This window comes from Mucor mucedo, assembly GCF_025094135.1.
Source record: "Mucor mucedo strain NRRL 3635 chromosome Unknown EV154scaffold_80, whole genome shotgun sequence".
In the NCBI taxonomy this organism is placed as follows: domain Eukaryota; kingdom Fungi; phylum Mucoromycota; class Mucoromycetes; order Mucorales; family Mucoraceae; genus Mucor; species Mucor mucedo.
Genome location: NW_026252364.1, coordinates 136,696 through 161,255, shown reverse-complemented (window position 1 = coordinate 161,255; position 24,560 = coordinate 136,696). Strand labels below are relative to the sequence as shown.

At 35.9% G+C, this 24,560-nt stretch overlaps 11 protein-coding genes across 11 annotated transcripts; 4 read left to right on the top strand and 7 right to left on the bottom strand.

Annotated features, from left to right (window-relative positions):
• Nucleotides 1-38: 38 nt before the first annotated feature.
• EV154DRAFT_516598 (uncharacterized protein) lies at nucleotides 39-665 on the bottom strand. The gene is made up of 3 exons (XM_051602408.1): nucleotides 408-665; nucleotides 292-332; nucleotides 39-219 (listed from the first exon to the last, which is right to left on the bottom strand). Exons 1-3 carry the CDS (start codon nucleotides 638-640, stop codon nucleotides 74-76), a joined length of 420 nt encoding a protein of 139 aa, XP_051455247.1. The 5' UTR covers nucleotides 641-665; the 3' UTR covers nucleotides 39-73.
• A 211-nt stretch (nucleotides 666-876) lies between these two features.
• EV154DRAFT_468354 (uncharacterized protein) lies at nucleotides 877-3,480 on the top strand (the record flags this gene model as incomplete). Its single annotated transcript, XM_051597796.1, has 2 exons — nucleotides 877-2,036; nucleotides 2,106-3,480. The coding sequence occupies exons 1-2, from the start codon at nucleotides 925-927 to the stop codon at nucleotides 3,478-3,480; spliced, it is 2,487 nt and encodes an 828-aa protein (XP_051455246.1). The 5' UTR covers nucleotides 877-924.
• EV154DRAFT_516596 (uncharacterized protein) lies at nucleotides 3,193-4,541 on the bottom strand. The gene is made up of 4 exons (XM_051602407.1): nucleotides 4,266-4,541; nucleotides 4,127-4,194; nucleotides 3,968-4,060; nucleotides 3,193-3,898 (listed from the first exon to the last, which is right to left on the bottom strand). The coding sequence occupies exons 1-4, from the start codon at nucleotides 4,459-4,461 to the stop codon at nucleotides 3,530-3,532; spliced, it is 726 nt and encodes a 241-aa protein (XP_051455245.1). The 5' UTR covers nucleotides 4,462-4,541; the 3' UTR covers nucleotides 3,193-3,529.
• Nucleotides 4,542-4,579: 38 nt separating this feature from the next.
• Nucleotides 4,580-5,428, bottom strand: EV154DRAFT_516594 (30S ribosomal protein S6). Its single transcript, XM_051602406.1, has 3 exons — nucleotides 5,216-5,428; nucleotides 5,018-5,157; nucleotides 4,580-4,958 (listed from the first exon to the last, which is right to left on the bottom strand). Exons 1-3 carry the CDS (start codon nucleotides 5,261-5,263, stop codon nucleotides 4,811-4,813), a joined length of 336 nt encoding a protein of 111 aa, XP_051455244.1. The 5' UTR covers nucleotides 5,264-5,428; the 3' UTR covers nucleotides 4,580-4,810.
• Nucleotides 5,429-7,873: 2,445 nt separating this feature from the next.
• Nucleotides 7,874-8,724, top strand: EV154DRAFT_301424 (uncharacterized protein). Its single transcript, XM_051594860.1, has one exon. The coding sequence runs from the start codon at nucleotides 7,926-7,928 to the stop codon at nucleotides 8,676-8,678; it is 753 nt and encodes a 250-aa protein (XP_051455243.1). The 5' UTR covers nucleotides 7,874-7,925; the 3' UTR covers nucleotides 8,679-8,724.
• A 46-nt stretch (nucleotides 8,725-8,770) lies between these two features.
• On the bottom strand, nucleotides 8,771-10,215 carry EV154DRAFT_483774 (actin family; the record flags this gene model as incomplete). The annotated part of the gene is made up of 4 exons (XM_051598602.1): nucleotides 8,771-8,857; nucleotides 8,933-9,669; nucleotides 9,739-10,045; nucleotides 10,111-10,215. The coding sequence occupies 4 exons, from the start codon at nucleotides 10,213-10,215 to the stop codon at nucleotides 8,771-8,773; spliced, it is 1,236 nt and encodes a 411-aa protein (XP_051455242.1).
• Nucleotides 10,216-11,878: 1,663 nt separating this feature from the next.
• On the top strand, nucleotides 11,879-14,125 carry EV154DRAFT_425041 (Endonuclease/exonuclease/phosphatase; the record flags this gene model as incomplete). The annotated part of the gene is made up of 4 exons (XM_051596224.1): nucleotides 11,879-12,597; nucleotides 12,682-13,753; nucleotides 13,822-13,939; nucleotides 14,007-14,125. The coding sequence occupies 4 exons, from the start codon at nucleotides 11,879-11,881 to the stop codon at nucleotides 14,123-14,125; spliced, it is 2,028 nt and encodes a 675-aa protein (XP_051455241.1).
• A 460-nt stretch (nucleotides 14,126-14,585) lies between these two features.
• On the top strand, nucleotides 14,586-15,554 carry EV154DRAFT_516585 (uncharacterized protein; the record flags this gene model as incomplete). Its single annotated transcript, XM_051602405.1, has 1 exon — nucleotides 14,586-15,554. A coding segment is annotated over one exon (730 nt), but the record flags the coding sequence as incomplete, so codon positions are not given.
• Nucleotides 15,555-17,584: 2,030 nt separating this feature from the next.
• Nucleotides 17,585-18,488, bottom strand: EV154DRAFT_483771 (uncharacterized protein; the record flags this gene model as incomplete). Its single annotated transcript, XM_051598601.1, has 5 exons — nucleotides 17,585-17,622; nucleotides 17,765-18,020; nucleotides 18,091-18,200; nucleotides 18,278-18,370; nucleotides 18,461-18,488. The coding sequence occupies 5 exons, from the start codon at nucleotides 18,486-18,488 to the stop codon at nucleotides 17,585-17,587; spliced, it is 525 nt and encodes a 174-aa protein (XP_051455239.1).
• A 130-nt stretch (nucleotides 18,489-18,618) lies between these two features.
• EV154DRAFT_483770 (uncharacterized protein) lies at nucleotides 18,619-19,908 on the bottom strand (the record flags this gene model as incomplete). The annotated part of the gene is made up of 6 exons (XM_051598600.1): nucleotides 18,619-18,824; nucleotides 18,931-19,123; nucleotides 19,183-19,301; nucleotides 19,390-19,408; nucleotides 19,472-19,544; nucleotides 19,799-19,908. The coding sequence occupies 6 exons, from the start codon at nucleotides 19,906-19,908 to the stop codon at nucleotides 18,619-18,621; spliced, it is 720 nt and encodes a 239-aa protein (XP_051455238.1).
• Nucleotides 19,909-22,327: 2,419 nt separating this feature from the next.
• Nucleotides 22,328-23,030, bottom strand: EV154DRAFT_516584 (uncharacterized protein). The gene is given in 2 exon segments (XM_051602404.1): nucleotides 22,328-22,861; nucleotides 22,880-23,030. The coding sequence occupies 2 exon segments, from the start codon at nucleotides 22,954-22,956 to the stop codon at nucleotides 22,624-22,626; spliced, it is 315 nt and encodes a 104-aa protein (XP_051455237.1). The 5' UTR covers nucleotides 22,957-23,030; the 3' UTR covers nucleotides 22,328-22,623.
• Between the last annotated feature and the right edge of the window lie 1,530 nt (nucleotides 23,031-24,560).

Below are 24,560 nucleotides of genomic sequence, written 5' to 3'. Positions count from 1 at the left end.
AATAAGAGAGGCAGAGAGGGAGAAAGGGCTAATAATTGTAACTCAGTAGGGGAAAATCGGATGTTTTATTTTTTTATGCTTTTTTTGATGAAAAGACGTCAATGATGGCATTGGGTGGAGCACTGCCTTGAATATCTGTCAATGCACCGTCTAAAATGTATGTATAAGGTCCTGATTTACGGTGTTCGTTCATTTCATATGCCACTGTTAAATTACATCCTATCAATCAAATACCGAGGTTAGTCCTTTTGTGTGTGTGTGTGTGTGTCATCAGTTTATTCTTCTTCTTACTAGGACAATGGTATCTAAATTGCTTTTCGTATCCATCGCGTCTATTATCGTCACAGAATAAAAAAAAAAAAGAGAGTTAATAAACAGCATAAACAAACCCACATGGGACCATGTACCTCTTTAACAAGACGCAATCGTCTGCTTCTGCTGTAAGTTTATAGGTACGTCTAATGTTGGAGACAATAACGGCATTATCTGTTCTCCTTCTTGGTAATTGTCGCAAGTCGGCATCGATCACCAGTAAAAACTCGGAACATAGACAGTAATACACATGCAGTGATTTAGCAGAATCGTTTTGTGTTGCATGGTCCGATGACGACACCACGGATGAAGAGACAATCTTTGGCATTGTTTTAAAAAATAAAATAAGAAACGTATTTTTTTTTTTTTTTTTTTTGTCTGTGTGTGTGTGTATATGTGTGTGTGTGTGCGGGCGGGTTCCGGGAAAACCTTTCCTGTATGTGACTTGGGTTTAAAATAGATAACGTCATGATTTTAAGCTTTTTTTTCATTGTTTGGCCCTGAAACAAATTATAAAAACTCACCGTACTTCTTTTTTTTTTGGGGTTTCTCTTTTTTTTTTTTCTGTATACATATACATATTTTTTTACTATTCTTACTGTAATATATAAAATGGATTATACACCTAAACAGTTACATTATTTTAAACGAGAGTTGATTACACTGCAACTAGAAAAGGAAATCAACAAATTGATTGCTAGCCCGGATCTTTCTTCTTTACTCGACACGCCTACAGGAGATACGGAGTTTCCTTTCCTTCGCTACATCTTTCATAATATCATCATTGAGTTCCCACTTCTCAAGCATACCTGTGATGATCAGTTTTGGCCTAAATGTAAGCTCTTCTTGAACGAGTTTGGAAAGGTGGGATTGGATGGATATCATGCACCTCGACACACGCAAGGTGCATTACAACGTAAAGCAGTCAAACACAAGATCCAAAAATCGCTCGTCTTTGCTTTTTGTGCCAGCATCAAGACCTTTCAAGGTGCAGAAGAGAGTATGAAGGTCACCACACCACCACCACCACCACTAGTACAGGAAGGAACAACAGAGACAAAATCATCGTCCTCCTCATCAACAATCAAGATCAATATTGTGACGGTAAGACAAGTCAAGGAAAAAAAGACGTTGCGCGAGATATCACATGCCGAATTCTTGATAGAAACCGTTTTTCCTAACAACCACAACAATGATGATGAACCCGTGTATGTAGCACGACGTCATGGTGATTTTCGTCGTTTACGGGAAAGTTTACGACAGGAGTTTAAACAATTGGATATTCCACCTGTACCATCCAAAGCTCATACAACGGACTCAAAAGGCTCTGGGTATCGTGAACATGATCGACTTCTTTTACGTACTTGGTTACATCAACTCGTGGGTGAAAAGGATGCTACCAGTCCATCACAGCACTTGATCTCTCAATCGTCACAAAGCTTGCGTCAATTTTTGACGGATAATCCCATCACTTTCACAATGGCTGAGGAACAGGATACATTGGAAAGAGAGAAATCAGATCAACAACGTTGGTTGCAACAACAGGATGCACAAAGGGAATTAGATCGTCGTGTGTTGGAATTAGATGATACTTTGGATGTGCTTAAAAAGCAAATCCTACAACCTGGTGGTCTCATTGGTATCTTTAACACCATCAAGTCTACATCTCAAGTGGTTGATTTACCTCCTTCTTTAAAAAAGGCCTTTGAATGGGGTCGTATCAAGTGAGTTTTTTTTTTTTTTTTTTTTTGAGTAAACTAAACTAAACTGACCTTATTGTATTTCCAATGTAGCTTTGCGTTTGCGTTACATCGTCAATTTTTAACCTCAGATATAGCAGCTGAAAATTACAACAATTTACGTCGTACACATGGCTTAATGCCTTATCGCACCATGTCCGTCATTTTAAGGTTCTCAAATCCGATGTTTATGGTCAAGAGCATTTTGGATTTATTCTTGGCACAACCCTTTGGAGGTCGCAGTTTATTTCAACGCTTAATTATCTCTAATATGAATGAAGAATCCAAAGCCTTTCAAAAGGATATCGAGATCCTCGAAAAGAAGATTGGAGACAAGACTGTGTGTAAGAAACTGTTTAATGCAGTACGTACACCCTTGGTATCTGCGGGAGACAAGAGTGAGTTGTCAGGTTGGATGGAAGTCTTGGCCTTACTTGAGAATAATGAGATTGAACCTGTACTGTCTGCAGAACAAATTGGAGTCATTATCAGCAAACGAAAGGCCAAATGGATGAAGCGTTGTTCTAGACTATGGGAATTATATGCACGTGTGTATGAACAAGAATTAATGATGAATTTAGTGTTTCAAGGTGTGACGGGAGATCTACTCAAGGAATTCATTGCGGTATTCTACCAACCTTTAGCAGAAGTGTACAAGGCTGCAGATATTGGTACTACCTTACGTCATGTCTCTGATTTCCTGGATGATTTAATTCTTGTCATTGATGGATTAAAAGGAAAAGAAGGAGAGGTGTCAGATACAGTACAAGCCTTTGTGGATTTGGTCGCACGTCATGAACAACATTTTTATGCGTTTGTACATAATGTTCATAGCCAAGAAGCGTCCAAAGTATTTGATGAATTGATCCATTATGTGGATGGATTGTTTACATTTATGGCACAAGGTATACCCGGTAAAATCGATATGAATCATGGTGTGGAAAAAGCGGGTTTTACCAGGCCAAAAGAAATCGAGTTATTAGAGTATGAAATTGATGCCATTTGTGAATATCGATATAAGCAAAAGATGTATCGATTTGAACGAACCAAACGCAAGCTCATGATGCAACAAGAACAAGTGACTGGAGATGGATTATTATCTATTCGTGAACAAGAAGAAAAGGAGATGCATGATCAAGTGTTTCAATATATACCCAAAAGCAGTGAAATGATGAATGCCATTCAAGATTATCACGACTTTGATGATGATGATGAAGAAGAAGATGAAGAAGGAGAAAAGAGAGAGAATAGTGGTAGTGAGAGTGATTCAGATGCAGAGTCTTCTATTCCTTCCAGAAGAAGTAGTAAAAGCAGTGGTAGTCATGTCTCTCATGCAGGTATCGATAAGCCTGTACTTACACTCCTACCTCAAATCGTACCTTATTTTGTAGACGATGTTATTGCCATGATGAGCATAAAAAAGATGTAAATTTTTATTTATTTTTTTGATTAAACAATAAAAAAAAATAGAAGGAGCTTTACCACCCTCGTGTGCCTGATTTATCAGCACCACGAATTAATAAATCTCGCAAGACTTGCCATCTCTTTTCACATGTAGTTGCGGAATGTTTGCCACGTAGTTTTAATGCAGCTTCTTGCCATCGACAACCACTAAGTCTTGTCAAGACATGAGCCATTAATATCTTATCATCCTCTACCGTCCATGATTCAAACCCTCGAATGGTTTCATAGTTTTGTTGTGTGGGTGATGAAGAGGAAGAGTCTGTGAGAGGAGGAGAATGTATCGCCTCTCTTTGTTGTCTGTCATTGTTGTTGTTGTAAGGTAATAAAGAGTCGCGTGGTGGTGTGGGTGGACGCCAATTATCAGGTTGCACGAATAATGCCGACTAAACAACAAAATAAGTTATATATCACAAAGGAGATTTAATTAGATATTCTATATATTTATTTATTACCTCTTCAGCGTGTTGTGCTTTGTTCAGCACATAGGCAATCAGGTCTTTGGCACTAGGTCGTCTTGCCTTAATCTTTTCTTTTAGTGTCACTGGCTATAAATAAAAAGATGCATTAATAAAAGGATGTATTGTAGTATAAATAGAACATTAATAGCTCACGGGTAATTCATCCTCACTATCAATCAAATTCCCTTCCTCGTCATACTCCACCACGGGTTTTGATTTGGCTACCAGAAAAAGAAAAAAGATTATGAATACGGAAAGTTTTTTAGAAGGTCCTCTTTCTATTCATTGTTACCCTTTTGTGACATTTTAGTGGGAATGGAAGGAGACCCGGTCTTTTGAAAATTTAAAATGATGCGACGTACACTAGGTTGACTTAATCCACACATGCGTGCAATCTTTTTATGATTCGCACCTGCTTGATGAGCACCTATAATTAACCAACGTTTCGCATCATTTTTTTCTACACTAGAGATATCGTTGCCGTGCATAATATTGTTATTATTATTATTTTTTTAGTAGAGAAACAACAACAACAACAAAAGAGAGAGAGAGAGAAAGAGTGTGTGAGTGTGGAGAGGAAGGGAGTTTTAAATTTTTATAAATGTACCCAGATAAAGCCCAATAGAGAACGAGCATAAACGTCATTCAGAGGTTTTTTTTATTTTCTTTTGCTGTACCTTTTTTTTTTTTTTTAATTTTTTTTTTTTTTTAAAAATCTGTAGAGATCACACACAGAACACACGTACTCTATTTACAAAAATTGGGATGGTGGTGGTGGTGGTGGTGATGTGCTTGTGTGTTGTAATAGTGGTGGGTGCGGGGAGGAATCAAAAAAATTTAGGTCTTATCAGGTCTTGCAACAACAGTTTCAAGCTTATCACCCAACTTGATAAAAGTATGACGTAAAACACGAGTATCAACTAAAAGCTTCTTTCCGAGTTCTTGAACAATAAGAGGATTAGCATCAAAGTGCATAGCCCAATATCTATTTATGTATTAGTCACAATCTATCAAAAAAAAAACGTATCATTCAATTAAGTCTACCTTCCATCAGTAAAGTATTCTTGATGTCTCTTGATGCGATGAGGGATCTTCATGTCTCCCCAGTTATCGAAACCACGTACAACACCACCACGATTAAGCACTTGCTTTGCAGATGTCTTTAAAAGATCTTTCAAATTGCTCTATTGATCTTGTTAGTCATCTTTGTCCCCTCATTCTTCCATTGGCTCTCCAAGTTACCTCGACAATGTTATGACGTGCAATACAAACAAGTTCGTAAAAAGGCATCGTTGGAATTCTAGTGTTGAAAGGGTTTAACAATAAAAAAAGAAGAACGAAAAAAAAAAAAAAACCTTGTCCCCTTGACAGTTTCCCCGGGGGGTGTGCGCAAGAGGGTAGAAAAAGAACAGTCCTTATTTGCACCACACACATTCTGTCTTGGTTTTGTCAAATGCAGATGTTTTATAAGCTACCCCTTTTTTAAATGAATTAACATTTAGATATTAAACTTGTATGGTTCTCGGGTTAAAATAATGTGTGCTAATGATAAAGTATCCTTTAAAACGATCATTCAGCTTTTTGATGTAAATCTTTTTTTTTTTTTTAAACTGCAGACAACCATAAAATGCTTAAGAGAAAATATTATGCTTTAAAAATTGTTGTGGATTTTGATAAATAAAGAAACAACGAATGAACAGCTGTATCCAATGCTACTATAAAACAGTGCGCAAGCATTTAAACTTTATAAAGATCACAAGTCATTGAGTTTGTTATTATTTTTTTTATTATTATTATTTCACTTCAGGTGTCGTAATGGATATTTGGGTATTGTGAACGGTATACACTAGCCTAGTGTTATCGATAAATGTATTGGCTTTATTCTATCACCAGCCTTCAAGCTAAATTTGAAAGATTTACGAAATATTCATAGGCGTACCATTTTTGATTGTTACCATTATAAGAATTATTTGTGTTTTAGAAGACCTTCCTTATGGCGCATCAGATCACATCCATATCGCTTCTAATTATTATTATTATTTAGAAATGATGATAATAATAATAGTCCGCTATGACATTGTTTCCAATTCCATCGTTGTTAATACCAGGCGGTAGTTCATTCACCAAATGGTTTAGCCTATTAATCGCGTATAGACGATGCCTTTTGTCAGGGTTACGGCTTCAGATGAGACATGCGACACCCTTTTTTTTTGTTAATAGGTAAAGTGTATTCAACTGGGGGGGGGGGGACGGTCCCCCTCCTCTGAAGTGGCTTTCTTAACCAGTTCAATTTTACACCTTCCCTGTGATGACATAAAAGAAGGTATTTCATGTTGGCTCTTACTTTTTACTCTTTATACCAAAAGATATTTATACTTTAAAAGGTTTCTTCTTTTTCCATCTGTTTTCGCTTGAGTAAAATGAGTTGGGGGTTCTCTTTTTTTCTCTTTTCGCTCACTTTTTTTTTTCTAACCCTAATAAAAAAAGATGAAGGGAATGCATAGATACAAGCCTCCGCGTGGCTATTCCCAGGCAACACTCTTCTTTCAGAGTGGCTAATGTGTATCTTTTCTTTTGAAAAAAAAAATCTTAATAAAGTATGTGCTTTTAAATAATCTTATTTCTTGTCTTTCAAGATCCTTTGAATGAGACTGTTAAACAATTGTTTCTACATTTAAAATAAGAATCAGTAGCTACTTGTTAAAAGACTGGTGTAGAGACAGAGTTTAAAGATCTTGTGCTTGCAATGACGGCACCAGCTCAACGTGGATCTTCAAGCTTATCCAAGCTAATTCAAACCAATCAAGATTAAGCTAAGCTAATTAGCCCGCTGCCATCAGCCTACGCACGAACCCACACATCTTTACCAGATCAACACTTCACCTTGGGGCCTTCCAGCTAATCCAGATTAATGAGGACTAATCCAGGCTAGTCTGGGTTAATATAAGCTCATTAGCTCACTCATCAACTCGGCTCTCAATTTAGAAATTTCAAGAGCCTTTAAGAAACATCTAAAGACACACCTTATTTAACAGATTTTGCTCGATAGGTGAAATGGAGAAAGAGCGCACGACCATTTCAAAAAGAGAAATATATCCCCAATGTAGTTGTGTGAGATAATAACGGAAAATCACAACACGGGGGTAACTGTTAGCTTCTTTTTTTTTTTAGATTTCTTCACAAATGAAGCCTGTTTGAGTCAGTCGTCAAAGAAGGTGACACGGATGACAGTATTGTTTGATATTGTAAGAGAGGGATGACCAAGGTTGAATAGAACAACAGCAATAGCGGCAAAGACATAAAAGCAATGATTCTTTTGTTCCCGTCTCTAATATCGTTAAGAGTCGTGTCTGGCAAGTAAAAAGACATCTCTTAAAAAAAATCGTATATCAATGTGCTTGAATGGGCATATGAATTATTTTTTTTTAAAAAAAAAAAAAAAAACTTGTCCATTTATGGATCTAAATGAATTGTTTCTATGTGGTTGTAAATATTTGGCGCTTAAAGTGTGTTTATCTTTACAGATAAATAGTTTTTTTTTTTCATATAAACAATGTTCTTTTTTTTTCTTCACTGTTCCTTTAAAAAAGTAAGGTAGAGAAAGAAAGAAGAAGAAGAAAAGAAAGGATGGGTGGGAATGGGGGTTATATTTTTGCTGTTTCCTTTTAAAATAAACGGTCGTTATACCTTTTTGACAGTAACAACAGAAACAACAACAAGAGTTAGGTATGTGGTTTGTTTTTGTTGTCAATATAAAAGGGTTGTTGTTGCATGATCTGTTCCATTTTAGTCACATTTTTGGTGCGGGGATCCGAATAAGCGTCAGTTGGCTTTGCAATGAGCCCATAATAACAGTAGTTTAAATAAAGCCGACATCCACACACACTCACACAAAAGACAGGCTTCTTTTTTTTTTATTTTATTTTATTTCCCTTTTCTTCTAAAAAAAAAAATGTTTCCTATTTTCATCCTATTTTTCTTTGGTTGCGTGACAAGTATCCCCATCTTTTCTTCCAGTCTATTCAACATTGGATGTACACAACCAATCTATCAAGCCTTGGATCCTGTGCAAGGATTAAGACCCCAAACTCAAGCTCATATCAACTTTGGTAAGTTATTTAACAGACAGTATGGGGAAATAACAAAAATAATAAAAAAAAAAAGAACTGACAGACAGGTTATAGGGTATATACATCGTTTGGATACACCCACACTTAGACTAGGACCTGACATTAGTGTTCATCCTACCAACAGTAGATCGGAAGAGCTACCTCATCAAGCGGCAGCTATTTTATCAAGTATCCGATATGATGAATTCAATCGTCAACTGGAAGTCCGAGGTCGTATTAGTCAATTAAACGCCTATCGTTTACAACGTGTACCGAATATGGAGGGCACAGTGATGAGCTTACGTTTTGATACCTTTGGCAGTAACCCTTTGAGTACAGATGGTATTACTGGTAAAATCGTGCAATTGACGGTGATCCCACACATCAAAGGAGAACAGCATGCGGAATTGGTGATGGAACTAACACCGGAACCTAATTTGGCTCATACAACGGAATATATCACCTATGCCGTAGGTGGAAAACAAACCAAGATGGATTGGACTGGTAGTGGTAAAGACGGATGTCGTACTTATACACAAGTGAATAGTCGAAAAGATCGATTTCATGAAACATTTGAAAGTGCCATGTTACTGTAAAATAAAAATATGTGTTTCTATCGTGGCTGAAACACACACACACACACACACGCCCTTTTTTTAAATATGTATATGTTTATTTTTTTTTACTTTTAATATGCTTTGGTGTGAACTACGGAAGGACCTGATTCATTATAATCCACTTTACTGATATAATTCTTTGCGTCAATAAATACAAGCTACGATTAGAGTAGAGTTAGTTTTATCAATTACTTTTTTTTTTCTTCTTCTGAAGCCACACATATGTAAATTACCTTGGCGACGATCTCAGCACCTAACCAGGTGGAATATTGCTGATACTTTTTATCTTTGAGTACCGTGAAATAATCAGCAATTCTCAAAAAACTTAATTGACGAGGTTGTGTATCTCCAGCATTTTCAGAGTGAGGTAAAAACAGTTGAACCTCTGTTTTGATTCGTCTTGCCAAACCTGCGGTGTGACAACAGCCACCTGCAATAGCGATATTCTCCCATAATTTAGGTCTGATCTCGGGGGGTTCACAATTCATGGCAGACAAACGCATAGCTTCGGGAAGAGAAGGGCTATCCAAACCTACAAGATCTGGAGAGAATAAAGGATCAAGCACATCATGACGATAGGCACCAATATTAAAGGTATGTTCCTTGTATTTAATTTCAACCGTCTCTGGTAAATCCACAACTTCTTCCTCTTCGGCTACTTTTTTGGGATTGGTCTCGTCGTCTAATATTTCGTCAATAATTTCAGGCTCTTCCATGGCGTTTTGTAATTCTGCTGCCAACATGTTGTCTTCTAATTCATGACCAATCGAGACATTACAAATACCGGGTAATTCGCGAACGTATTTGGCAAAGGATGTGTCGAGTTGAAGGTCTGTGTTTTCGAATTGTTTAACAAGGTGAGTGTCCTTTTTTAATAATTGGAGAAAGTATTCGTCAAACACATTGCCGCCCATGGGAATGGTGAATACGGATTGGGACTGAAGGTTGCTATCGACTACAATATTGACATCTAGAGAGAGAGAGAGAGAGAGAGGGTTGAATAAGAAAAGAAAAGAAAACATGTATAAAAGAAGCTAACCGGTGGTTTCGCTGCCAATGTCTACCACGATACCGGAGACGGTACCACAGCCAAAGAGAGTCAAAAGAGGTTGAGCAGCAATATAAACACCAGGTACGTTAAATGATTCGAAAAAGATTTGTGTGATGCGTTCATGTTCCAACTTTGTCCATTGTACAGGTACAGAAATCAAGACGGGACTTTCGTTGCGTGATTTCTTGATACCGAGTTCTTTAAAGAGAATATGATGCCAGCAGTCTTCCAGATCCTTCCAGTTGATAATCTTGTGGTTTTTAATGGGATAGTTGAAGTCTGCCATATCGATAATCTTTTTTGATGATTAACACATGCTTATTTTTTTACTATTATTAAAATTCATAGCAGAGTGCTTACCACACTGGGAGGCTTGTTGGTATCGTGCATGCCAATACCTGCTGTGGTGTAATGAGAGCCGACATCAATGACAACAAAGTTTTCTTCTCGTAAAGCAATGGACATTTTTAAAAAAGTAAAAAAAAAAAGACGCGTGTGGGGTGAATAAAAAAAGAGTTTCTCTCCTCTTTTTGGGAAATACAAGTCACCGTGCTTTCTCTCAGGCTAAACTGTATTCCCAAATAAACTTTCTCTGGGTTTAGCCAAAAAAAAAAAAAAAACTCGAGGTGATTGTTGTTTTTCCCTCTTTCGTTTCCCTATTTTTTTTTTTTTTTTTTTTTCCATCTTTATAGGTACATGATGGCAGGACAGAAACAAACTCACAAGGCGATGGAAGCGTTTCTTGTTGCTCCCGACAAGCTTGAATTCATATCCTTTTTATTATTATTACTCATTGAACCACATTTTGCAATGAACTAAAAACTTATTTCCTTAACTGTAAAAAAAAAAATTATTACTGCTCTCCAGTGAATTTTTTTAAAAATCATAATGTGATCTCTTCTGGATATGTAGCAATTGTTCAACACCCATTGTCCGAGACAACAGCAGAGTCATGGTAACCACATTTTTTTTTATATAATGCATAATCCAATTTTGGGTGTTAATTGTTATAAACATAGTGTTGTCTTGTTTGATGAACCCAAACAATCATCCTCTTTGCTTCTTTATAAAATCATACCCATCTATGCAGATATAAATATCGACCTTGGTTTGTTGCTTTTCTCTCTCTTTTATATATATATATCTATTCATTTGTTTACTAAACACTCTCTCCCTTGTTTTAGTACAATCCACTTTACCCGACAGTCAAAAATCTGGTAAATGGGACACAAATATTAATGCAAAAAGTGTATGACTGACCCCCCACAATTTTTTTAGATTTACTGGCTACCATTTCTCTGAAACAAGACTCCGCTACTTTTATTTTTCCCGAGAAAGACACCATGCTTCAATTTCTTACCATCTTTAAACGCTCCAAGGCCAAAGCGAGTAAGCTTTTTCTCCCTTCTTCTTTTTTTTTTTTATCTATATATACTAAACATACTAAAAAACAACTTTAAAATAGATCCTTCGGATAAACCTCAAAGCACTGAATGGAGCAAGACCTACGGCAAATATGGATGTAAGTTTTTTTTTTTTTCTATATAAGATTTTTTCCCATCACATACTAATAATCAACGACCAAAAAAAAACCAAAAAGTGACACCACCGGAAAGAAGACCTGTACGAACAAACTCTTTACCCAACGTGGATGATAATCCCGGTAGTGCATTACCCTTTGTATTGCCTTTACAACGTGCAGAGACTATCCACAAGATCAATTTAAAACGCACCAAGACCGTGGTTGCTCCCAAAAGTAAACAACTTCATGCAGATAATGCTAAATCGCATTGGATCAATAATCAATTGATGAAGAGACAGGATGAATTTGTCGAATGGGAACAGCCCACGTAAGTAGCTTGCTTTTTAGCATGTCATCGTGTAAAGAAAAAGAAAAAGAAAAAAAAAAGCTAAAACAGATGTATCAAGTGCCTTTGTAGGTACGTGGAACGTACATGGTCAGTTCCCACCTCCCGATTTAAGACCTTGGTTACAAGATTGTGATACGGAAAGTGGCACAATCAACGATCCCGATTTCTACATTATTGGGTACGCTTTTATTAATATATATATATATATATATGATGATGGCACACTCATGTATTAAACTATATTTAGACTGCAAGAGATGGAAACGAATACAGAAGCCTATTTCCGTCATGATCCCATGAAAGAATCTACATGGACACGAACGATTCTTGAATCAATCAATGGAGGAAGTGACGCTTATTACAAGGTCGAATCCAAGCAATTGGTAACCATGTTAATTATCGTGATTGCCAAAAAAGTACATCGCGCTGCTATTTCGGAGGTTCAATGTACGAGTGCTGGTGTAGGTCTCATGAACGTGATGGGTAATAAAGGTGGTGTCTCTGTACGATTTCGATTGCACGATAGTTATGTCTGTTTTGTCACGAGTCATTTAGCTGCGTTTGCTGACAAGACCGAGAAACGAAACCAGGATTTCATTGAACTATCAAAACGTTTGATTTACCCAAATCATCCGGACCCTTTAACAGAATATGTGTCGTATTCTTGGAATAACGGTGGTGACGAAGGTGTGTCGTTTATGGAAAATAACCAGGCGGTTCATGATTGGGATAAAGAAAGCTCGATTTTTCATAACGATGTGCTTATCTGGTGTGGCGATTTGAATTACCGTGTCAATCTAAATGAAGCTGTCATCAAGAATTATGTGTCACAAAACAAGCTGACTTTCTTGCTAGATTATGATCAATTGTCGATCGAACGAGACGCAGGCCGTACCTTCCCCATGTTTGATGAAGGTGAGATTGAGTTTCCTCCTACGTACAAGTATGATGCTGGCACCAACCAGTACGACACCAGGTAAGTCTTTTTTTTTTTTTTAGAGATGTATGAAAATAAACTCTGTAGTAACCATTTGCAAAAAAAAAAAAAAAAAAAAAAAAGTGAGAAACGACGTGCGCCTTCGTGGACAGATCGAGTGTTGTTTAAAAAGAGCCCAGTGGATAGCACAAGACCCAGTGTAGAATTACTGAGTTATAAAAATTGCATGACCATGATGAACAGTGATCATAAACCTGTGCGAGCCTTATTCAGAATGAATATTCGAAAGATCGACAGTCGAAAGCAACACGAGACACGACAACGATTAATTCAACAAATTGTGGATAATCCCGATACACAACCTCGTGGTGATATTTCTTCTTCTTTCATTGATTTTGAAAAGGTGCGATTTATGGAATATAAGGAAAAGAACATCTTGTTGGAGAATACAGGACAAGTGTTGATGTTGTTTAAATTTATCTCGAGTGGAGAAGAGGATGTGGTATTCCCACCTTGGTTACAGGTAGAGCCTAGTTCGGGTGTATTGGCTCCCGGTGAAAAGGTGGTATTGCGTTTTGAAGTGACGGTGGATCCAACCATTTCCGCTCCCTTGAACCGTGGAGAACAAAGCATTGAGGATATCTTGATCTTGAGATTGGCAGACTGTAAAGATTTCTTTATCTCGATCAATGGTGATTATATTCCTACTTGCTTTGGTGTACCCTTGGAGCAATTATCTGAATTAACCGTGCCCATCCTCCAAGTCACCAATACAGCCTATAAACCCATGCCCGTCTTAAATCAGATTGATGTTCCTAAAGAATTATGGATGCTCATGAACTTTTTATGGAGTCCCACTATGTTTAGCATGGAACCATTATTTTTGGAGCACGGTGATTTGGTTGTTTCTACTTATATCCGTGATTGTCTTGATAATGGAACCCAATTTGATGGTAATGTGTTGTTGGGTGGGTCTTCTCCCACAGGGGTTGAAGGAGAAGGGGAACAACTTGCAACTTCCATGGAACATTTGAATTTGACAGAGGAGGAGAAACGTCGAAAGGAAATTGTCAGTGCCAATTCCATGATTGATGTCTTGGTCGCCTTTTTAGAATGTCTTCCTGAACCCGTGATCTCCACTCATCTGTACGAACGTGCTTTAGACGCAGGTGATAGTTCCGATGCCATGAACATTGTAAGTAAAAAAAAAAATTATTATTATTTTATTTTTGACAAGTGTATACTAAACAAACAAATGTATAGTTAAAGGAGTCACTGGCGCCTTTTCATCGTAACGTACTCTTGTACATTGGTATCTTTTTGAGACAAGCGATTGATGCAGCACCCGCCAATTGCCGCAACGCTCGTGAAGAAAAAATCAGTAAGTTTATTGTGAAAAGATTTATAAAAAAAAAGGAGAGGGATGTATAGTAACCTTGTTTGTTTAGTCGAGACATTTACAGTCTTATTACGACCTCCTCTTGATTTCAAGGAACGTAATCCAGCTGTTGCTAAAGAAAGAAGAGAAAAGTTTGTAGTTCAATTGTTAAAAACTTGTAAGACATAAATTATTATACCTTTTCCTCTCTTATGACTTTTACTTTTTCTTTTCTTTTTCCCTACTTGGCATTTGGGATAATAATCTTCCTTTTTATACATAGAGCACGCTCTTATTCTCTCTCTGTGTGTATGTGTGTTTCACTGTCTAAAAAAAATAATGACACCTTTACATTTAATAATAAAAATACACTATTTTTAATCTATAGATGATACTCGATTTAAGGGGCCGGGCCGATCATTTGTCTTATGCGGTTAAATGGGTTTTTTCTTTTTTGACATGGCGTGTAAAATTAAATAAAATAACGGCTGTTAGAAAGCACGTTACACTCGAAAAGGAGAGAGATCAGCAGAAAATAAAAGAAGGGGGGGAGATATGATGATGATTTTTAATAGGAGGTTAAACTCCGATTGTATTCTATATAAAAAAAGAAGTTAGAGATTTTCTACTGTTCACTCTTTTATTTCATCATGCAACAAGAAAAACTCAGTTTACCCTCTATCGAATTTATGCTTCCCAAAGTGGAGGTATGCTTAAAAGAAAAACCAAAACGACAACATCGAGCGAGTCATAGTATAAGTAGTCTTCCATCAGAACTACAACAGCTCTCGATATCCGCACCAGCCTATATACCCGATGAAAAGAGTGAAAATAACCAACCGAGTTGGATGGTGATGATGCCCTCTGCTGGTGCAAACAGTATAAGTAGGCATGGTCGAAGTCTATCTGAATTTCCACCTTTACCCGTGATCAAACATCGTCATCAAACACATAAACGATCTGCCTCGGCTAACACACCTCATTTATCGTTTACCCATCATACCACCACCACCACAGTAAGAGCACGCACCGATAGTCCACCTACCGTGACCATGGCAACTCCTCAGGAAGAAGAAGAAAAGTCACATACTGCTACAGAAGCGCTATATGATGCATTGAACCTAAAGAAGGAAAAGAAGTACGATACGTTGATGGTAGCCAGAGACGAACATACGGGAAGATATTATTGTCCGTTTTGTAATAAAGCCTTTAACCGACCCTCCTCACTTCGGATCCATACGTATTCTCATACAGGGGAGAAACCTTTTGCTTGTCAAGAAGAAGGTTGTGGACGTCAATTTAGTGTTCAAAGTAATATGCGAAGACATTTAAGGGTACATCAATTAGGTAAATCCAAGGTCAAAGTACCTCTCCCTTAAATCTCCTCCTTCCTTTTTTCTATCCCGATTTGCCGCTTTTTGCCCTCCTCTCTTTCCCCCCCCCCCACCCCCGTAACCGGAGTTGCTCACTTCTTTGTATCTTTTTTTTTTCTATCTCTCTTTTATATGTACTCTATAATTAGACTTTTTTTTTTCTTTTACGTCCTATCCCCTTCTCTATATATAAATGACAATAATAATTTAAAAAAAAAAGGCTTTGGAATTATGATTTAAAAAAACAAAAAAGTTAGAAAATGAAAATGCCACGTGGCGGTTTTAGTGACAAAAAAAAAAAAAAATAGATCCGCTGAATGCAACCAGTTGAAACTCTTTTTTAGACATGTTATTTACAAAAACAAATGACATCAATCTTTTCAAAGAATCTTCTTGGCATTGTCCGCTTTTCTTGTTTCTCTCTTTTTTTTTTTTTTTTTTTTTTTTTTTTTTCTGATCTATTGTACTTTATAAAGTCACCACAGATCAAAATATGAACTCATGAGGAAGCACTTGTGATACGGAATTACTGCAGCAGTTATAAAAACCCTTTAATGATTTTTACCTTGGTGTGCTGACTAATAACTGACAAGTCTGCCTGAATACAGAGTTTAGGAATTACAGTTGTTTCTAGTTGTTATCGTTTTTGATCACAATCTGCGCTTTATTTATCTCGAGGTGCACACCTTCATCGTGTGAAGATGGCACAAACAATTACCCTAGTTTGCAGAGGCCTCCTTTCATACAAGCCATTAAATCACTTTCTTTCGTGTTGTCCATCCTTTTTCACAATATGAAGTTCATACATGTCATTTCTTTATAGTGTAAATGTTTTATATTTAAGTTGTCTTTGCTCTTAAACACTTATTCCATTGAAACGATGGTCGTCTCATTTCTTCTAGGTGATAATTCCCTTGACTATAATTCACCTAAAATACCCAATGAATTCCTAAGCCTTGGTTCATGTTTGAAAGAAGAAAAGCACATTCAAGATGTTGCTTTGTTTTTTTTTAAAAAAAAAAAAAAGATCATTTATTACATATTGTAGTCAGGGACGTCAAACCTACCGGTTAAACTTCATTGGCTGAAGACGAAGTTTACCCGTAGAATTCTTTTTTCTGAACCTTTTCGATCTCCCTGATGGGCTGGGTTGGTAATGACTGTCAAGCGAATTGTAAGGTTGCATGGACAGCGTGTATATGTATCACTCTTTCTTATCAGTCTCTAAGAAAAGCGTTTTTTTTTTCTCTTATTGTAAACATCTTACAGTTTCAATTAAAGAAAATGTCACGTATTATGGATAAAATTAGTTTATAACTATTAATATTTGGAATGAAGATCGAAATCCTCGAGCGATCTTCGATCGTGTTTTATTTAAAGCTCGCTCGAATATTATTTTTTGAGTTGTCGAACTTGCTCGAATACAAAAAAGGCAGTGGCGCATAATAAAACCAGCGCAAAATGTCACTTAAAATTTCTTTATGCTTACATAATGAATGTAATGGCTTCCTAGCATAATCAAAACAATCTTTATTCCTTACTTGAACTGTCATTTATGATTTTAAATAAAGATTTTGTTTTTTTAACCTTTTGTATTTTTTTTTTTTTAGACGCCCAAAAAATGTCTGAAGAGTACACATTTGGCGACAATGTTACTCTCATTGTGTGTTACCCGTCACAATGTTTAATATGATTATTAAGAGAGATCCTTAAGCAAGATATGTCTGTTCCTGACGTTTTTGCTTTTGATGCAACGGGTATGGAAATCTCGGGTTTTACTATACTTTTACAATTCATGTAAAATGGGGATTAAGGATGATTAAAATGAGAAGCATATATGATAAAAAACATGCTTGTTAAGTTTGTATCAAGAGAGTATCAACGCCGAGAGGAATAAATATGCCTCATTTATAATCGAAAGCAAATTTAAATGTAATATTTGGTGCTGATAATGACACAATCAGGATTATCAAGTTTTATTTATTAATGCGGAACGAGGTGGTATAGTTAAATTTGAGCAACAACAGATACGAACTTTATTAACTTTATATATATATATATATATATATTTATACCTCCAGACTTAAAAAAAGCTTTTTGGTGTGTTATGGTGCGAACTCATCTGCATCAATGCCTTCTTGATGTTTGCGCTTCATACTTTTTTTTTCTTTTGCTTTCTTTGCTTTTTTTTTTTTTTCTGTCATTCAAACCTTGCTTTATGATGTTCAGTATTCAATGCATAGTGCTAAAATCAAAATATATAAGTTTCAGGTTACTATTTTATCTTCTCTAATTCTGAACCGATCGATAGTGCTGTGTAAAATTCAATTCCATTAAATCGTACAATTGATCATCAGTAGTGTTTGTTTATATGGCATGGGCCTATAGACCTAACATAATGATATGTTAAATATTTAGTCATGTAATATGATAAGAAATGGATCCTAATTTTTACCCATGACTTGTATGTTCTTAATATTCAATATAGCCTCATTTCCCTCACCAATACCTAAAGTCATGACTTGGTTGTAAATTGCTTTGCCTTCAACTATCAGTTTCCTTTGATCGACTTTGATTTTTTGGGGACCAGCATATGGAGCGAATTCAGTACAAGAGACAGCATACTCGGCATCATCATATAGAAGGATAAATTTAGCATCCAGTTCAAACAAAGTATAATCATTGTCGTACGTAATTAAGTCTTCTCTCTCCTATTATTCATAAAGTAATCGAATTTTATACATAGGCATAAACTTTATGTCTAAATTACCATCGAATGACATCAAACAGTGCGAGAGAAAAAAGGCATGCGCCGACTTCCTGTTTATCACAACCATCCTTTAGATAGTAATCAATCACAACACAAAGACTCCATAATCGATGAAAAGAGCCTCAAAAAGATGTGCCCATATCTTTATAATTATGTCGGCTTCTGATGGAATCGGTTTTGATAAGGTGAAAATTGTACCTTGCTTAATCATTTTGTCAAGACTATCGGATATGTTGTTAATCATACATGTAAATTTTTTGAGAAAAATAAACTTTGCGTTCCAATAATAATCTTTACAAGCAAACAAAAAAGCCTCAATGTAACCAATGGTTTTGTATCGGTCGTATTCCTTCTTGATAAAGGGTGCATCTTATGTGTTACCCAAGGATTCGATAGCGAGCAGCGTCATGTAGTGAAATGACATCGCCAGGTTCAGCTTTTATAGCATGCCCGAACACGTCTAGATTTTCTGGTAGTTTAGTGCCATGCAATATTTTGTATTTTAATCTTGTCGTAGACGTCAACAACATCGGTACTGTTTAAAGCCTTGTAGTTAAAACGGCCGGTTTTGGATGTGTCACGTAAGTCGACCAGAGTAAGTCGACCGAAGTGAATCGCTGATTGTAGAGATTTACATGTACCAGATTGCTTTTTTTTTTTTTTTTTTTAGGGTTTTGGTGACCTGCTAGGAAAAGAATAACCGGATGTTTTCTGTTCCAGTCTAGTGTCATCTCTTTCATAACCACTTGAAAGGCCATATGTACATATATTCTAAAGGAATATATGCTGTATACAAGGCAGACAAATTCTGCAAGGTAAACTCAGAAGAATAGCCCATGTGTTAATTTTACATGATTCAATTGTTCCTGAATAATAAGTGATCATTCGTGCGAGAATACTCGGATTCTTGATACACTTCATCCTATCCTCTTGGTAAGTGGGTTGCAGCAAATGGCTGTCGCGTGTTGATAAATTCATTTTCAAAACTATCCGGAGTTTTTGATCTTGTACAATCTTGTTATAATCCGTCTCATAGGAAAAAGCCTAGACCATTGTTGACAGATGGTGTAAATAGGGACCTAAGTCAACTGAGCCCAACGCACCAGTAGTTCTGGGAGTTGGTGAACAACCAGTAACGTTAGACTGATCCGTGCTGTAAAGGCTGCCCGAAGGAAGTAGCGCTGAGCTAATACTGCTGGAACTGAGGATATATAAGGTTGATCTGCACAGGTTGCATTGTCAGTAAGGAGCGATAATCATTATAAAAATTCTTGAAACCTCCAGCGACATCCAGATCAGTATCTTCATACCGACTGTTGAAGTGATCAGCTGCTTTTAAGTATAGGGTTTCAGAGAATAAGTTCAGATATGTTGATAAACTTATAATTTTACCCGATGAGCTAGTAACAAGAGATGTCTAGTCACCTTTGGATCAATTATTTGATTATGATCTACCTTGACCTTGCTGTAGAGTAAAGCAGAGATTGGTTTTTTTAGAAAACTTTGAGATTAAGACAAACTCTGCTCAGGTATGTTTGTTATCGGCAGACTTAAGATGAGTATGAACTCCCTCGGTAGTGTTTTCCAAGTCCTTATAACAATCGATACATATTTTCATGCCACAGTAAGCGGAAACATGATTGTGGAAAAACGCGTTATTTACTTGTTAAATTCAAATAAAGTCCTATCAATTTGTTAAAAAGCGAAGGGAAATCTTACTTGACCAGGATAGCTTCTTCGTAATTCTTGAGGATATGAATAATATAGTGATTACTGAACGATCTCAACTTCATCAGTACAATTATGGCTGTGCTGAGATTTAAGTTCATGTGTGTATCTTTTTAAGAAAGAAGATTATACATATCGAGTGTTTATATCTTCTCGAAAACAACAATAATGCTTGTCAAAAATAGTTTCAGAACAAGGCTATTCTTTTGATTGATTATTACAAATCATGTCGAATTGATTATAAGGTAGAGAGGTGCATGGGCCAGCTTGAAGATGGATCTCAATATTCTCGTTTTTGTAACCGTTTTAAATGGTATGGTAGAGTTGTGGTTGGCTTGTTAGTTGATCTTCATTGTCCATTATTATTAACTTGTGAAAAAAGAGGAAAGAGAAAAAAAAAACTGGTATTAGCTTTTAATGCAGTCTTAATACGTAGTCGTCACAGTTGTAAGTAATAAATTCGCTCCTTTTGTTGATTGATAGAAAGTTCTCCCACGATATAATGCCATTAAAAAGGCCTACTTTTATACGGCCGATATAAAACACTTCAATACTAAAAAAACCCCCACTTTATTTATACGGCAACCCTCAGAGACAGGCATTACCAAATTGGCTGCTCCGAAAAAAAAATTCTATCATTAACAATCTATGGTTTCCTAGGAAAAGGTAAGCTATATTCAGTACAGAAGTAAAGTAAAAGACCAAGAGTGTTGTTAAACACGCACAATAACAGAAGTCTTCATTTCTACACTCTTATAACTGTAATCATTATATTACCATAAGAGTATTGGCAAACAATTCAATCCAAACGCTTAAGTGTGTGTGCGGTTTTCATTGCAGTACCACCGTATCTTAAGCAGATGTGTCATATTTTATTATACCGCTATATGCTTTGTTGTTGAAAATAAAAGGGGCTGTATGAAGGCCTATCTATTCCGATTTCGATTACTATGTACTCTTTTCGATATACACAATTATCTTAAAAACCACAGAAGATTAATATTTGCGTTTGAACCATTTAACTTTTTTTTTTATTGAATAGTGTCTAGAGGGATGGGTCGTATTCGACTCTGTAACTATTTTTGTCGCGGGAGTTCAAATATGCATGAATTTCTGAATTCATTTAAATTAGCGGGGGTTGGCTGTTTCACGATCGATATTCATCAAATGAAGCAATGCCGTGTAACGAGTGTGTGGCGGAAAGTCTGACCCGAACAGTGTCAAATTTGGAAATGGCAACTATTATTTATTCACTTCTTATGATCTATTGTAAACCTGTTTACGGGTTTTTATTCTTCCCTCTTCTTCAGTATTCGGCGGAACAGTTTAATATTTTTAAAATCACTATTGATTGATTTACAAGAAAAATCAAAGAAGCTATATTCAATTTTTTAGACTCAATGCTATAAAGAGAGAGGGGAGGAGCTACATCATTAAGATAAGAATGATAAATACGTCTAAAAAATCAGAGAAGTTCTTCAGGATTGATTTTTTATTTCCGCTGATGCATTTTTTCATTTACTTTGAACATTTTGATACCTGGTGAGATGCACCCCATTTGATTATCAAAAAATCAATAAAAAAACCGAGTACACCCATTCTTGTTCATATAGTGAGCTATGACCAGTAGATCATCTTGGTATAAAGGCTCAACATATTCTTTATAAGACATAGAAACATGATCATAGCGACGGACATAATACACCTGTGAATCCCATTTTAATTCAGCAAATGCTAGCTATACCAAAGGAGTTCTTTTTTTCTATGTAAAAAAAGACTCTAGCCACAAAATACGTCAAATTCTCATTAATCCTTTTAGTTTCATAATTTATTCGAGAGTCACTATGTACACCCAATGATCATTGCGACTTGTTAAAAAAATGAAGACATGCCATTCTCCCATTGTTTATTGTTTGGCCAAGAATTACGAAAAGATAATTGGCTCTCTTTATTGCATGTGATTTTATTTCCAATATGACATCAGATTTCTTAGACAATGTAGTTTTTAATACTTGATTGCAAGTAAAATAAAAGTATTGCGGATGACAGGAAATTGTAGATGCGTTGGCAATTATAGGGATAATCATTTAATAGGAGATAAAGCCATGAGTTTAATTCTATTAACAAACAAAAAATCGCATTTGTTGATGCTGTGGTTGAAATCATCTTTACCCCCTATTTTAGTCTACTTTTTATTTACAAAAATAAAAAAAGGGGAAAAAAAAATTGTGATAAATTATAGTCAGCAGTAAATGCTCTGTTTTGCAGAAACTGTACACTTTTTTGGGCACTTTCTTATATTATATGATCATGTTTTGAACAAAGATTGGCGCTTGTATAGGAGGGTTCATAAAAGAGTATATGAACTTTGTATGTTTACATAATTTCTTATAACAAAACTCAAAGTGGTACAAATTAGTAAGTTGTGTCTGACATAATTCAGCCGAAATGTTTATTGGGGTATTTAATCATAAAGTAGAGGAAGGCGGTCGAGCTTCTCTTTTTTCCTCGTCAACTTTTTTTTGATTAATAATGCCCAATAGAGGCATTAACTTCAGCCTGGTGCTATAGTCATAGAATATACCCCCCTCCCATATACCCGAGCCTAGTGCCAAAACATACCCTTTTTTCTTAGAAGATACCCTTCATACCCTGTTATTATCAAACATATTTTGCTACATGTATATGAACTACCCTGTAAATACCATCGAAATAGACAAGGACAGCGATAGCTTATGAGCATAGAAATTGAAGTAGATAAGAAAAATGACACTTTATAGACAACATATATATAGAAAAAGACAAGAAACATGACTCTAAAAGTACCCTTTATACTCAAGACATACAGCCAAATCCTCAATGCCTGGCGCTAAATGTAAATAATATACCTTGTAAATAACATCAAGACCGTACATAACATCAAGCCTGTAAATAACATCAAACCTGTAAATAACATCAAGACTGTAAATAAAATCAAGCCTGTAAATAAAATCAAGCCTGTTAATAAAATCAAGCCTGTTAATAAAATCAAGCCTGTAAATAAAATCAAGCCTGTTAATAAAATCAAGCCTGGTACCGCATGTACATGACATACTCTGTAAATAATATCCAGACCAGTGCTTTGGACGTAGAAATAGATATAGATACATATATAGACGTAGACATAGACATAAAAAAAATAAAGTTTATACCCAAGCCTTGTGCTTTATACCCCCAAAAAAAACCCCTCTTAGACATAAACAATAAAATCCAACACACATGTATTGTCTTTTTGAGATGGACAAAAAAAAAAAAAATTAAGAGGGAAAGCTTTTGTCTTGCTTACCTTTTTTTATATCATGGAAATGTTTAAATGAATCTTGCGGTAAATCATACTTTTATTTTTGGGGACATCGTACATGTAACTCCCATTGTTACTTTACATACATCAATAGCGTAAGATTCATTCCGATAAAAAAAAAGATAAAGCAACAAGGATGGGAACAACATAATATGTGAGACTATCGAGTGTGTGGAGGTAATATCAAGTTATCAATAAATGACTCGGACTTGATCAACGATACATATAAAGTGACATCCGCCCCCCCCCCCCCACCCCACCCCACCCCACCAAAAAAAAAATATGATACAAAAAAAAGAGGACAAATTTTATTTTCCCTAACCAAGAGGTCCTTCATATCATTTTGGGTTACGTGCCAAATCATTACAATTCACATATGTCCCATCCTCTCTGTACGTATTTTATCTTATTTTGTAAGGTTTTGTTTTAACATCCCTTTTTAGTAATAAGCTTGGGATCATTTTGTTTAATTGTTCAAAAAAAAACACTCTTATACGGAAAAAAGCACTGCTTTAAAGCATAAATCTTGTGCGTGTCACTATGCCTTGTTTTAATTGTGTGTAGCTTTCTCTCTTTTTTTTTAAATTTTTTTTCAAAATGATGGTTTGATACGAAAAAAAAACGTCGTAATAACACCCAAACGAATAAGAAGCTAAGAGTTTGTGTAGAGAGGACAAAGGCGTACGGGAATATAAACAAGCCTTTATATATAAGCATTTTAGACATCAGTAGATTCAATGCAAGGACAATACTATCGCTGAATGGACAGTGGAATTGGGAATGTGGAAATGTGTTGATCTTAGAGGAATCAAAGGAATGGACACAAACAGATTGATAACTACTGTGTTTGAGATTAAAAAAAGAGTTATACATAAGGTTTCTTTACGCATGTCAGAAAAGGTTTGTTCTATGACAGACCAGACGGTTGTAGACATAATAAGAAATGACTCTTTACCCAGTATATTAGTTTCACTTATTTGGTAAATCCGGCAAACTCATGATCTAGCCTAAACAGCGTGTTTCGAGGTGTGAATTCCCAAGAAGAGTTGAATATATTCAGATAGCATCAAAGATGGGTTGGGAGAGTTAAATAGATATAATAGAAAGTATTTATAAAAAAAGTAGTAAGATAAAAAATGAACAAAATAGAACTTAATGAAGTTAAATAATGAAATAAAGTATGTAATAGAGCTTTGATCTATGCCGTCTAACTCTAATGCCACATTTTAGTTGGCGTAGCATATATCCGATTGAATCATCTAAATCCCCATTCATTTAATTCTTCCTGTACTCAATGTCGTTCTTGTTGTATTGGGAATGCGATAGTAACATCGTTGCCTTCGGTTTCTTCTGATAATCCTTTTTTTATACAGGTTGTTATATAATGATATCACCAAGCTAATCGAGGTTTAG